General features: G+C 39.6%; 1 protein-coding gene across 3 annotated transcripts; it reads right to left on the reverse strand.

Annotated features, from left to right (window-relative positions):
* Nucleotides 1-721: 721 nt before the first annotated feature.
* On the reverse strand, nt 722-13,231 carry LOC105697842 (RNA-binding protein 25). Of its 3 annotated transcripts, XM_012421541.1 has the most exons (13): nt 12,861-13,231; nt 12,335-12,440; nt 11,246-11,387; nt 10,131-10,485; nt 9,540-9,734; nt 9,335-9,450; nt 5,975-6,189; nt 4,009-4,675; nt 3,191-3,611; nt 1,577-1,798; nt 1,325-1,500; nt 1,107-1,253; nt 722-1,035 (listed from the first exon to the last, which is right to left on the reverse strand). In XM_012421541.1, exons 2-13 carry the CDS (start codon nt 12,352-12,354, stop codon nt 943-945), a joined length of 2,769 nt encoding a protein of 922 aa, XP_012276964.1. In that variant the 5' UTR covers nt 12,355-12,440; nt 12,861-13,231; the 3' UTR covers nt 722-942. The 3 variants fall into 3 exon arrangements, with proteins under 3 accessions (XP_012276964.1, XP_012276965.1, XP_012276963.1); XM_012421542.1 differs by lacking the exon at nt 12,335-12,440; XM_012421540.2 differs by lacking the exons at nt 12,335-12,440; nt 12,861-13,231 and adding an exon at nt 11,990-12,309.
* Nucleotides 13,232-14,247: the final 1,016 nt, after the last annotated feature.

Genomic DNA, 14,247 nt, shown 5'->3' on the forward strand with positions numbered 1-14,247 from the left:
GGTTGCCTTAAATGGATAACGATCGATTCCTCTCTCGAATTGTGCAAAACTCCGGTTTATTAAGTGCGGTTGAATCTTGATTGGGTGCCATAAATAAACGGTAGTATCCAGTGCGACGAGAAAATTTATCGGATAATCGAGATACAGTGGGTCCTCGATTGTCCTTGCCTAAAGCGGATGGATGCCAATTCGGTTAAATTGAGACACATCGGTTATCGAGAATTCGAATCGCAAGAAATCAATCGTTAGCCTGAAATAAGAAATAACGTGCATAAAAACACTCGGATAATTGTTAAATACTGCCAAGTGCACACGTTTCAAATTAAGCGTTTAAACGCTTAAATATTTGTCAACCGCTCCTGCCCATACCTTGATTAATTTAAACGAATCTCTGCTTTGCAGTAGAGCCTTAAAGAAGATTTAATCAAAGTAGCCAATTTTATTAATAATTAATTGTCAACGGAAAAGATAGGTACGTTCCACGCCCATTCATTTTTTCACGGAAATAAGTGTGCAATCAGTACTTAACATAAACATGCAACTTTAGTAGAAAAGACACGACGTAAAAGGTTGTTTGTTTTTTCTTTTTTTATATTTTTACCTATTCTCTAAAACATAATTTACTTACTCCTTTCGTGTACGATCTTACTCCTTTACTCGTCCGCTACGACCAAATAGCAAATGCCTCCGATGAACACATAAAGTATTGTACGAACATTATAAATGGTAATTACAAAGTGTATTTAACATTATAACTGCTACACACATATAGATCACTCGTGACGGGTCAGCAGCGCTGTAACGAGCAACTGACAATGATGGCTGCTAATAATACATATGTAGTTCATGTATTTATATCTGTATAACCTAAAATTACATCTTAATATAAGAACTTCACGTGTAAAGTGAATCGCGAATTAGTTATCGACACGAGCGTCGCATTTATTTGACTAAGCCCATTTTCTTTGCTTCCACTTCGTAAATCAGTAACCTCCACATCTTTACTACGAATACCTCCGCTTCCTCGTCCAGGACCTAGTGAAAACCTTATTAATTCTATTCTTGTCCAAATATTCTAAATCTTACCACTGTATATAATTTCTCACCATTTGTACGTCGTCAAGAATACCCTGAGGGGAACTGCCAGCCATGACTTTGCTGCAAATGAAGTCTACCAAAGTGGGCTCGGGTTCCCCGATATATTCAATAATCTTTTTATTGATCCACGGCCGTATTCTTTTTTCCATTAATGCCTGTTAAAAACATAATGAAAAAACAATTTCATGATATCAAATTCCCCAGGCGAGAGTTATAATAGACTTACGTTATCGATTATAGCCCAGTCGAGTTGGTAACCGAAAAGAGCATTCTTGTCCGTAGGGATCTTATCGATGAGAGATTTAATATGCTTTCGTTTTTCCTCTTGACTCTTTGTATTCTCCTCCTTTCCGGGTTTGCCTGACTCCTCACCTCCTTTCTTTTTCTTCTCTTCACCGTAATCTATTAAAAGACGGAACAACAAAATAAGCGGAACTTAAAAGTAGTCTTAAAATTCTGAAACTGCAGCGTTCATTACCAAGAGGAACCAATTTGCGTTTTTTCGCATTACTGGCACTATCGTCGTCGTCGTCGTTATTAAACACGTCTTTAACGTCAATCCGTCCCTTCTTCCTGGCTTGATTGGATTGTTGAGTGTTGGAATTAGGAGCGGCATTCGGACTTGCAGGTGTTTTATTACCTATAGCGTGATCCCCACCTCGTGGACCACCAATACTCATGGCAAACGGGACGAAGTTACCTAAAATTACAGAAACTACGTTTGACAGAATCTCTTAAACATTTAACAAAAACAATAATCAGCTAAAACGTGAATGCATACAGCTTGCTTCACACTATCAACTATATCTGTTACCTAAGTATCCCAATGGCTAACTAATACGTGATATTATACCATATCGGTGAAATGACGAGTCGAGTATATTAACTTGTTAAACTTGAGTCATGTTGATTGTAACTCGAGTTATTAGTTCAAACGAATGCGAGTTACGAGTGACACCGAACTACTCGTACCAAGATACCAATCGTGTCTCTTACGTTTATTCGAGTAATCGTTATTCGAATTGTTTAACTCTCCAATTCGCCATTGACTCGACTCATCGCACCGAATATATGCAGCACCGAGTTGGCAATGTTCGAGTAACTCGAGTCGATAAATTACTCGACTCGTTATATCACTTCGACTCGAGTCGCCGTTAATCTAATTGTTTTACTCGTAATTGACAAAACTCGCCATTGACTCTACTCGCCGCATCGAATGTATGCGGCACCGATTGGTATATCGACTCGAGTCCAAACTCCAGTTGGCAATGCATTCGAATTCGAGTAACTCGAGTTGGTAAAGTACTCAACTCGTCACATCACTAATATTCATCACTGAAGTTGAAACATCGCAAATATTTACCGTAAATAGTGAGAGGTTTGCTTTGACAGATTTAAGGTGAAGTGAAACACGTCGATAAAAAAGATTTTCGAAATGCCTACGTTGCCGACGTTCGTTTTTATATTGACAACTGTGTCGAATTATATTGGATATTGTACCAAATGGCATACTCCACCTGTCGTTTTCATGCAATAAATATCAAGAAATCAAAGTAGAACTCCAGAAATCCTCTGGATTCATGCTTTCTGGGGCCCTAATTGACTGCAGAAAGACCCCCTGCGCCGTCTGTGATTTCCAGGTCAATTAAATTTTTACTCCGAGACCTCGTATTACCATCGTTTTAGCATAGAAGCGCATACAACACTTGTTTTGCCTTTATCCCGTTCAAATGCGAGTTTATCGACTACCAGAGTGTTCTAAATTGTCATAAAATTGTCCTGACCCTTTCGTTTCTCATATCAGAGCCTTCGGTAATTGTATATCGATCGAAATATGAGAGCCTGACGCCATTTTGGTTCTGGTCTGGGTTAAGTTAAAAAATTTGTTCCAAAAACCCAAATTTTGAATGTGTCAGGACAATTCTTAGATGATCAGGAGTGACGTGTCAAAGTTTCGGACAGTTTGGTTTAATACCCTTAAAAAAAAGTGTTGAATTCGAATTGACTGATTTGAAGGGGGTTTCACTTCACCTTAAAGTAGTATAAAGAATGTCTACATTATTGGAAATAGTTGCACCGAACGATTACTCACTGCTAGTGGTTTTTTCAGGTTCGCTGACGAGCGACATCCTCGAGTCCTCGTCATGATGCGGAGGCAACGATTGAGCAGGCGTTGCCGGAGCTACAGGCGGTGGAGAGTTTCTCATCTCCTTTACGCTCTCCCTATCAATTTCGTTGACCTCGTCGTTTTTATCACCATCCCGATGGTGATTTTGGTGGTGTCGATGGTGTCGACGATGGTGATGATGATGACGTGGAGGTGTTCTCGATGCTGTTTCGTGTTGGGACGCATCATCATAGTGCACCGCATCGTCGCTGTCGCTTTCAATTGGCTCGGTTTCTATCGGAGGCATCGGCACTTCCTTTTCCTTCTTAGACTGCTTTTCATCCTCCTCGTCAATAATGGTGATCACAGGTTTAGGCTTGTACTGTTCTTCCCTTTCAGCTTTCAACTAAAAACCAAAGATTCTCACAAATCAAGTAATATCACAGCGAACACTTCTCTAACCAACTCACAGCGCTACCTTAACTCTGTCACTGACATTCAAGGATACAAAATAGAAAACAGAAAGACTAGGTATTCTGTACATTTACAAGTTCCCGCGAATATAAAATTGAAACATGTTCCACCTCTACGTTTCCGAAAAGAAAATCTCGAAGAAATTTCCGAGAAATATCCAGGATAAAACCCTGTAGATACTTATACGATATGCACTTGTAATAACGTTTCTTTCCTAGCAAAAGAACTATACTTTTTTCCATCCACCAGGATTTTCCGCTAATATTCTGTCCGTTTATGGGATGAATTCTAAAAGAACCACGGCACATAAGCGTTTATAATAATCTCACCCTTTCAAATTCTGCCGCAGGGTCTGGATGTGTCGCATCGGAATATAACTTGTCCCGAAGACGTTGTAACTCTTGACGCTCCGCACAACGATCTCGAGAATCCGCTTCAGCTTCCACCGCACGTTCCTCGAGACGTCGCGATAATTCCTTGCCCTTATAATACTTAGCGTCGTCTCGGTCGTCATCGTAGTCTTCTAGGAACTCTTTTAGGCGCTTTGCTTCCCTTTCCCTCGCTTCTCGCTTGGCTCTGCGCTTTTCCGTCTCCTTTTCGTACTCCTTCTGTTTCCGCCTCTCGCGGGTCTCCCAAGCTCTCACTCGCTCCTGATAAACAGCTTCCTTCTCCCTCGCCCGTCTCTCGTTCTTCTTTCTCTCCTTCGCCTCCTCTTCTTCCTCCCTCTCTCGCATAATCTCCCTTTCGGTCTTTCGAGCTTCCTCCCGTTCTCTTTCTCGCTCTCTTTCCCGATCTCTCTCCCGTTCCCGATCCCGCTCCCTTTCTCTCTCGCGCTCCCTCTCTCTGTCGCGATCTCGATCTCGATCGCGGTCCCGATCTCGGTCTCTATCTCGATCCCGATCTCGATCTCGCTCGCGGTCTCTGTCTCGATCTCTTTCTCGCTCTCTATCCCTCTCGCTTCGTACACGATCTCTGTCTCTCTCGCCTTCTTTCGACCTGTTGAAACAGAAAAAACAACGTTAGAGTACGCAAATACCTCTTCAAGAGAGTTTTAAGAAAATTCCAAAGAGTGACAATACCTTTCCAATGACGACTGTTTTACGGAAAAAAATACCTTTCTTTTCTTAAATTAACTCCCTCAGATCTGAACGTAGAATATATGAACCCCGAACATCTAATTACTCCCTTCATAGTCCCTTCATTGTAGTGAAAATAAAAGAGGACAACAAGAAACGATCTACTCCTTCTTTCTCTCTCGCTGTTGGATAGCCATATTGCTCTGCGCAGCTGTTTGTAAAATCAGAGAGACAGAGAGTGAAAGAGAGTATTTCTTATTTTTTATCTCAATGTGGTTGCCTTCCCAACCAGATCGGCGTGCGAGGTTCATACATCCTACGTCCATGTTTGCACCCCGTTCGAGAACTATTACGCGAGATTGGGAAATAAATGCAAGAGTTGCGAACATCCATCAAATTCACTGATCCACATACTGACTTTTGTATACCTGTTTAGCTGATACCTATTTGTTCTATACGGAGAGTTGTGCGACGAATTCAAGGCACTCCGTGCACCACTGAACATGGACAGCGGTACCAAGAAAGTACCATCTGCGCATGTGCAGAAACTGGAATGCCCTGAAGTTTTCGAATAATACAGATGCTTCTTTCGAACGACGCGCTATTTTCGACGCATGCGCAAGTACTACATTATTAGTTGTGCCCACAATCCGTGGCGGGTAATCGCTTTAAATCATTGAACTATATTCATATTGGCACGCACACGAGTCGCTAAACCCCGCGACAAGAAAGAGGACCACAAAGAGTATTTGACCTTTTCTCGCACACAGTCTATCGAAACATATTACCCCTGTTTGCCCCGAGAAAAAAAGGATTGGTTGACTCAAAGAAACATGCATTGCAACAACAAAATCCAGAGATCAAGTACCAAGTCCTTGAAATGCCCAGATACAGTAAACAAACTTCGTTTAAATCAACATCGATTTTTCTTCTCAAAAGAATAATTGTTTCTCGCGATTATATATGTTTCTGGCAACAACATATATAATTGTTTCAGTCAACTATTCTTTTATATCAACATTGATGTTTACTATGTAGGTATCTACTGAAAGTAAAGAATGGACAAATACCACCTGGGACTTTCTCGTCGTGATTTCTAAAACCCTGAAATATATGGCCGTGCCGGTTCCAATATGAGAATAGTTCAGTGCTTCAAATCGCCATTTTGTGGGGTAGCAGCTATCCGATTAGCATAGAGATATCAGTGATAGAATTTCACCTCGACTTCGATCGTCTTTTATCTCTTCTGCTACTGCCGGTGCTACCACTGCGGCCTTTGTGCGATATAGGACTGCCAGGCTCGCCATCCTGATCATCCTTGTTGCTCGCATCGTCGTCCTTCTTATCCTTCCGCTCCTTCTCCCGTTTTTCTCGCTCTTCTTTCTCGACCGCTTCTTTTTTTCGCTTGACTTGAGCCTTCTCCTCCTCTTGTTTCTACAAAATACAAGAAAGCATGCGAACGTGAGTCGAGGCCGTCAAAACACCCCGATCAAGCTGTGATAACAAAACTCAGGAACTAGCAATCGTACTTTCTGGCTCTTACACTCGACGAGAAAACATTCGACCGAAAAAAAAGAAAAAAAAAAAGAACAACGCATCGAAATAATCAGGAGACAGCTGTCAAACAGCTAATAACGAATCCTTAAACATGACGACGCGGTACACCGACAAAGTAGAAAGCACCTCCGAAGAAATCCATTTCTTCCGTTATTCTACTCTGAAGCAAATGATTTCGCGCGCTGTATGGAAGTTCAATCCGTACATTCGAACGAAGCATCGGACGATTGCTAGCTGTACAATAATAGATTACATAAGTATTAGTAGATTTGTTCGTGTCGTTGAGATATACTCACGCCGTTGGAGCATGCCGGGGCAGTAGCATCTTACGCGATATCTCGTTAACATATCAAGTACCTAAGTGCAGGTACAAACTTTTGGAAAGAAACGTAAGATATCCCTTAACATAGACTTAACACTATAAATTTCGTACATGTCTAAATGAACGCATCGTAGAAGGCCACCCAATGTACTTACAACATTGCAAATGTGCCTGTAGTTTGATAGTGTCTAAAGCTACGTAGACGTAACAATGGAAAGGGGTGATATTATTCAGAATCTCTCACAATAGTCAGTAATTATTAATATGTATTATTTATACCAATCAGAAGAGCGGAGTCGTCGCGAAGAAGGGAATCCATCGAAACGTCGTTCGCGTTTGCCGAGTAACAGTCACACGTCTGTCAACCTAGAATCCCTCCAGTAATGGCTACACGCGGCAGCTGATGCAGCAAACTGTTGAATATCAAATGCACAATAGTTTGCCCACCCGTGATATTCCACCTGACCCACGCAACGACTTTGAAGTAAATTAACACGGGTCACCCTTTCAAGTGAGACAATAATAGCAACTGTGGGTTACTGTTTGGAGAACGAATTTACACCCTTTCCTTTCACGCCATTTACGCTAGCCTACCACTTTAAACGTGGACGAGAATTAAGAAAACTTCTAAGAGATAACGTTCCACGTCATGCGAGTAATCAGGTACGCTTATTTTTCGAGAAAACGCGCGTTCTGCGGCTGAATCTCTCTATCGATAGTCCCTCTGCAGCTTCCTTATCGTTACCTACGTGAATTGACAAAAGAGAACGGACGGTGGAATAAATAAACTCCCCCCGCGAGTCGGCAATCTCTATCCACCGCGAGTAAAAAGCAAAAGTACTCGACAAAGCCATCGTTTGGAAGTTCCACACAGTAACCCATGAATTTAAATCTAGCAAGATTAAAAAAACAACTAAGTGCGCGAAAGTAGATGCACATGTGAGGAGAAGGACTATCAATGCATGGACCGACAAAGACCTTGGGGCACAAGGATTCGGGTGGTCGGTTGGCTATAAAAATTCTACTTTGAGAACCGAATGGCTTCGTGTTGGTTCATGGTTGTGGAGTTTACTCACGGTGTGAAGTTGACTCGGTCAGTCAGTGTGGTGGTACCGGAGAATGGAGGAGAGCGCACCTAGGTACTACGTACATGTCTGATCGAGACGCTGACCGAAGCTGTTTACACAAAATAAAGACAACAACTGAACAGTCGCCATTGTGATGACAGAATCATTTCAGTATGTGCGTATTGAGCTTAGAAAATCTTGATCCGTTAACGTTCCGTCCAAAGAGATGCTGTTAAGATCATCGGCGTCGAGTGGTTCGAAGTGCTCGAAACGTCATACAAATATAGATCGGCACATAATGCGAAACGTTCAATTGGTCGTGTAACACGCTGCGCGATCACCTGGCATCGGACCGATTTTGACAGTGGTCTTTGACAAATCCAAATATATGCTCAGGATGCCCGAGAGCGCGTCAGCCGTGTACGCCGAGTCAACCGAAAGGACAACCGACCGGAAGAAAACAGATAAATAACCGTTCGATTTTTGGATAGACGCCGACAACAACGAGACTCTCTCGTGCTGGTTTCGCACATTTTTCTCATGTTTGGTTGGTTGGATAAGCTCTGACTTACCGACGAGGTTGCAGCTGGCCTGCGAAAATACGAGGGATGTGCTCTGATTGGCTCCCTTCAGAGCCAATGAGTGAGTGAAAGGGCGGTCCCCACACCCTGCATTCCTAGGCGTGTGCGTTTGCTGTGCGCGACGCACGCTGCCTGTTATTATAATTACAGCACGAGTCACGGCTCCAATTTTTTAGAGCTAACATAGCACACACGCATTTTACCACCAATTACTTACTAACTAGGCTTTACGACTAAATATACGCTATCCCCTTTCATACATCCAGATGCATGCCGGAATCTTTTGAGCAGTCATGAATCGAGTTCCATGTTATTCTCTTGTCTCAGAACACCCTCGGACGTATCATCGATTGCACCACGAGTCACATTACAAATGTCAAAGAATCAAGAACAATGACCAATATAAAAAAATATACATATACCATCTCGTAATGGATCAACGAAACAAAATATATTCGTCGCCGCCCGATTTTTTCGAAAACATTCAAAGTAGAACGGTTTATCATAAACTCCCTACGAAACATATAAGACTTGTGCAGTTCTACTTAGAGCACGTGGATGGAATCGTACAGTTATCAAGACACAAATATAAACACTGAATTTATAATCTCACAGATTGTCTGTACCTCGCTACATATTTCACTTTCTAAAAAGAATAAATTTGTAAGTTCAAAAAACTGTGCATTTTTCAATGGTATGTTTTATAAAGTTCTTAAACTCAAGGAACGTGAATTGGACTAAACGGTACAAATCAATCTGAAAGCGAATAACTTCTATAACGGCAAGTAAAATTATTTGTCTTTGTAGCCACGTATTGAAATTAAAAAAAAAAAGTATTCAACTTCAGTTTTACAGAAGTTTTCTAAATCTCGTTTGAAACTAAAATGTTGCATTGACCTAGTAAGTTCCTTTCTTTTCCCCTCCTTTGTTCTTCATTCCAACATTAAGTCAGTATTTTGAAATATTTTTCATGGTACAACCATCAAAGGTAGATGCAGTGGTGTTTAATGATATCGGTAACCGAAAAATCAAATACTTCTGAAAATAATTACCTTCATGACTTCCCTGAACTTGCCAATTTCCCGAGTAATCAGGTCCCGCTTACTCTCCTCTATCTCTGCGTCGTCCAAATTCAATGCTTTAGCCACTACCTTCGTCTGATGCTCCTCTGGAATAATACAATTATTTAATATATAANATTTGTTATTGTATTCAATTCCTTGGTAACGAACATACTACAAAACTAACTGTTCATACCTGGTGCAGCTTGAGCGTTCTCCAAATCGGCAGCATGTTCAGCTATGATTTGGTTGATTCGGGCAAGGGCGTCGGCATCCACGACACGCATTCCCTCGTCCATATAATCGTCGCCTTCTTCTCCCTCGGCATTTTCACTGGGAGTCTCATCTTGCAATGGCGACTGACCACCTCTCAGTTTCTTTCGTCTCTCCGCTAAGAACAATTAAATGTTTTCAGCAAATAGAATTGTATTCAGTAAAAGAAAATTAACATGTTTTTGCTATCAAATGAAATTACTCCTTCCATGTTAGTTATTTTTCTGGAAGGAGTACTTCTCTAAAACTTAAAAAAAGACATTTTAAAAATTAATATTTTTACCTAATATCATTTTAACAATTTCCTATTTGTGCTAAGAGCTAGGATATAACAAATTTAATTCCAAAACAGATATCTCAAGAATAATATGATAAAACTGATAACATACCAGGTGAAAATGCTTATAAGAACGATACTGTAAGCATATAATCTTAGAAATCTTAAGGAGGATAGTTATAAATGTTCGCATTAAATATGGTTTAGCATTGAAAGTAGACTTCAATAGTAGATTACCTTTAAATTGGTCCAGAACAACTTTAGTTTTGGCATCCACCTTGACAACCAATTTTTTCGTGCCAATTTCCATGTCATGAAGCAATCTAACTGCTCTTAAACCGGCATCTGGCCCTGCATACTCGCAGAATCCGAATGCCTGAACTCTTTTCCAGGAGAGAACGTGTCCACATGCACCCAAGATATGACGGATCATAACATCTGGTGCTCGGTCCATAATGTTACCGACGAACACTGTAACCGGTGGACCCGATTCTCTTTCACGGCGTCTGTTGTTGTCATGTCGATTCTGGTTACGTCCATAACGTACAGCTGGCGCCGAAGTCTGCATCGCAGATATGGGTGTTGGAATCATCTAGTTTTTATAAATAACAAGCTTCTTAATGATGCACATATCTACTCATGCATTTTGCACCTAGTCCTGTTCATAACCCCAAAATAATTGCAGGTGCACAATGTAAAGTCAGCCACAACACCACTGAACCAAATGATTATAAAAACACCCTTATTTTGTGAAATACTTTTCATTATAACCTCAAAATACAAACTTCCATCCTCTTTGGAAATATTTGCAAGATTATAGTTAATTAGGTTATTATTTTTTTATAACCGCATCAGTGCTCACAGTTACACATCTTGAAGACTATTTGGTAAAAGCTGGTTCATTTAGATTCTAACTTTCCCAAAATCAATATACACTGCCAAAAGAAATATACATGAATATAAAGAATACTGCAGAATTAAGAATTAACAGTTCAGCCATTACTTGTTTCAAGGTATAACTCGTTAATACGTTGACCGCCGCGGGGGTCACCAAGGCATGGCGGTTGACTGGTAACCACCTGGCGGTCAAGGTATTAATGGATTACAATAAAAAAAAAAAAACTCAAATCCAGTTGGTCCACACTTAGCCAAATTCATTAAATAGACAAATGAATTGTAACAAGTCAATAGAAAACATGGATGTATATACAGATTTGTTCACTCAATCAGATAAACTACCAATTGCACAACAGTTATGATGCCCCAATCAATTTAATAACGAACAATATTCTGTACTGCACATATATTTTTGAAAAGTACGTGCAATGCACACATAATAATGGTATACTTACATGTGCCATTGGCATAACTCCACCTATGATAGGTGGAGGAGCGCCAACCATATATGGCATCGGAGGCATGCCTGGAATCCCCATGGGAGGTTGTCCAGGATAAGACATTCTTGAATTATACTTTATTGGAGCAGTGAAGGTACTGAAATTAGAAGGTATACCAACTTCATGAATAATGATTACATGTTAATACAAAACATCAATCTCTGACAAATGCAACCTACAATCCATTATTTTGTCATAACATTCAATAATAAACGGTCCTGTAATTATAAAATATGTCCTCAATTCTCAACGTATAATACTTTAAAAATTTTAATTCCGCACTTGCAACAAATTAGTCTACTCTTAGATCGCTGGAAAATATACTGTAACCAATGAAACTACGATAATTTATCTTCCATTAATAAGGAAGAAAGAGTGTCACATATAATAAAGTAAAATTAAAGTGATTTTAAATTACAGTTACGTTCTGACTATAATCATTTTTACTACCAATAGCAAATCATTTAATATATTATTTCCAATGCTTTTATATATTGTCAGTTGCCTATAAATTTTAAAGTTTTTAAATTATGGATAGGATGTGATAATATTACTGTAGAATTTGTATCTTAATTCTCACAATTAAGTATAAAGTAACAAATGATATACTGTGAAATAAATATACAAGAACAGAATGTAAAAAACAATATAGTTCCAGCAATTTAAAAAGGTATAACAATAGAATTCTGGATCACTCACAAATAAAAATTAATTGCTTCATTATGTGATCTTAGAACCTTATCACCAAGGTTAGACAGCATTGACTTTGATCACAGAACATTTTTACGTCAGGCATTAAGATAGTGCTTATAAATGAGTTGATAGTGCCAATTGAAAGTCTATATGGTGATACTAAAAATAAAGCATAGGTATACTTATAAGGCAAAGAATATTATTCTATAAATACACATGGTACTGCTTCATGGTCTTCTAAACTTTCTGGCATTGCCATTAAACTCAAATCACCGATGGTACAACTATTTATATTTCAATTAAGCAATTAAGATAAAAAGCAACAAATAAAAATATACCAGCTCTGTATACCTAAAATCGTTATTCCACATTTGCTGGTTTCACATAATGAAACCTCAATATTGATTACAGATTACTCAGAAGACCCGTTGCGTACTGAGATGGATACAATCTAAATCTGAACATACGAAACAAACATTAATATGGTTTCTGTACTTGAACTCAGAGATTACGAGTTTAAATCTGTAAGGCAATGAAAAATGCGCAACTAATGAAATTTACAATGAATTAAAAAAAAGGATATAACTTGCTTCCCACAATTGTAAGCTCTGATACTATCAATGAGACTGGAAAGCACTGAGCTTGGTTCCAAAATCTTTTCCTTCCAAATATAAGATAGTAAATGCAAAACCAGAACGCGTGTCAATTTAGAATATATATGACGAAGGTAATACTTAAATGAATGCAACAAAAGAGAACCTAAATACTGTCCCACAAATGCACAAGAAACCACCGCACATTTCAATGGAGGCTGCCGAAACATAACCATTAAATGATCGGCTTCCACAGCGAGGCCTTAGTATCGATTAGCACTTACTAATAAAGTCCTGTATCTTAACGCGTGCACCATGAATCACCGCAGGAGATTCCTCGACATCGTTTTAATACAATTGCCGGTCGTTGAAAGAAGGAATGACCAACTAACAAACTGCACCTCAAAGGCAACTACTTCCGCGCCACCATTGCGGTTTCGCTTCGAGCGGTCTAGGTGGCTGTGCTTCACCGTATTGCACGCTTTCCTCGAAACTTTTCACCTTTCACGGCATTTAATGGACCGAATTCTGAAAATCTACCGCGGCCGGAAAACTAAAAATCGTTTGGATATCAAATAAGCAAGAAAGAATTGGTAATATACGTCAAAAAGCTCGTTTTACTTCACAGAAACCGTATATCGATATGTAAATTCTACATTCGTGATATTTTTTTTCTGTAACGTCTTATATGACAAAAACTCCTCCAATGGGGGAACATTACCCAGGTGCAGCAATCTGATTGGTTTCTACGAATCAGCAAAGGCGAATTACGGACCACGTGCGATTCGGCCTTTGCTATTCTCCGCTAGGTTAGTTTACACCGATCGCTTAGTATGTTGTGTATTCAGGGTGAAGTTTTATCAAATTCTCAATGTAAAGAATTAGCATATCTACAAAAGCTACGTTACGCCGCTTTTATAACTACTGGTGTTATAAGTTTTGGTTTTACGCCGGCATTACCGGTCAAACTGGAGTAAACAGGTGTTTATACGGAACCAAATACATCTACAATCCTTTTTGCACCGGTTTTTTAACTACTGGTCTTAAATACGCTATAAACGGTGTTTTACTCCGGTTTAACCGATAAAACCGATATTTCATTAACGGTACAGTGATAAGTCACTTTAATTCTTTACAAAAGCCAATACATTACAGAGATGAATTGGGAGATTGCTCACGGGCAGGGTCGCGCGATAGCATCCTGTGCTGCCCTCTGGTTTCGTACGTTAGCTTTCACCGTTTTTTGCCCCCAAGGGCGGCGCAACTAGAGTTCGAAAATTCTCGGTAACATAAAATTGGAGAAGGTAACTGTGAAATATACCGTAAGTTACCGGGAACATTGAGAATTTAAGAGAACGTTAATTTTGTTATTTATACTTTAGGTTTCTTCGTTTAAATAACTTTTTTTTTTCAATCAACTTCAAAGTTCCAGCTAAAGAGTAATAATTACTATTAGAAAATATTGATTATAGGGTCGTATTTACCTCCAGCTAAATATATTCACGTATGTAGAACTTCACGGAAAATTCCATGAGATTTGATTCAAACGAACTGATATTTCATTCTGCGACGAAGCGAATGGGAGGTTTTGATTGGTTACGGAGAACGTACAACGGAAATTCTCCTCTACGATGTTTCTCTATAGCTAATCGAAATCTTTCGTTCGCTCTG

The sequence above is a fragment of the Orussus abietinus genome, unplaced genomic scaffold (assembly GCF_000612105.2).
Source record: "Orussus abietinus isolate OABI.00-Male unplaced genomic scaffold, Oabi_2.0 scaffold130, whole genome shotgun sequence".
Taxonomy (NCBI): Eukaryota; Metazoa; Arthropoda; class Insecta; order Hymenoptera; family Orussidae; genus Orussus; species Orussus abietinus.

Excerpts from the sequence above, each read along its gene's own strand:
- LOC105697842 (XM_012421540.2), bottom strand. The coding sequence starts at position 12,051 with ATGCTGTCTAACCTTGGTGATAAGGTTCTAAGATCACATAATGAAGCA. Across the intron at positions 4,676-5,974 it reads AAAAGACGATCGAAGTCGAG|GTCGAAAGAAGGCGAGAGAG; the intron begins GTGAAATTCTAT and ends CTGTTTCAACAG. Across the intron at positions 1,501-1,576 it reads ACGCAAATTGGTTCCTCTTG|ATTACGGTGAAGAGAAGAAA; the intron begins GTAATGAACGCT and ends GTCTTTTAATAG.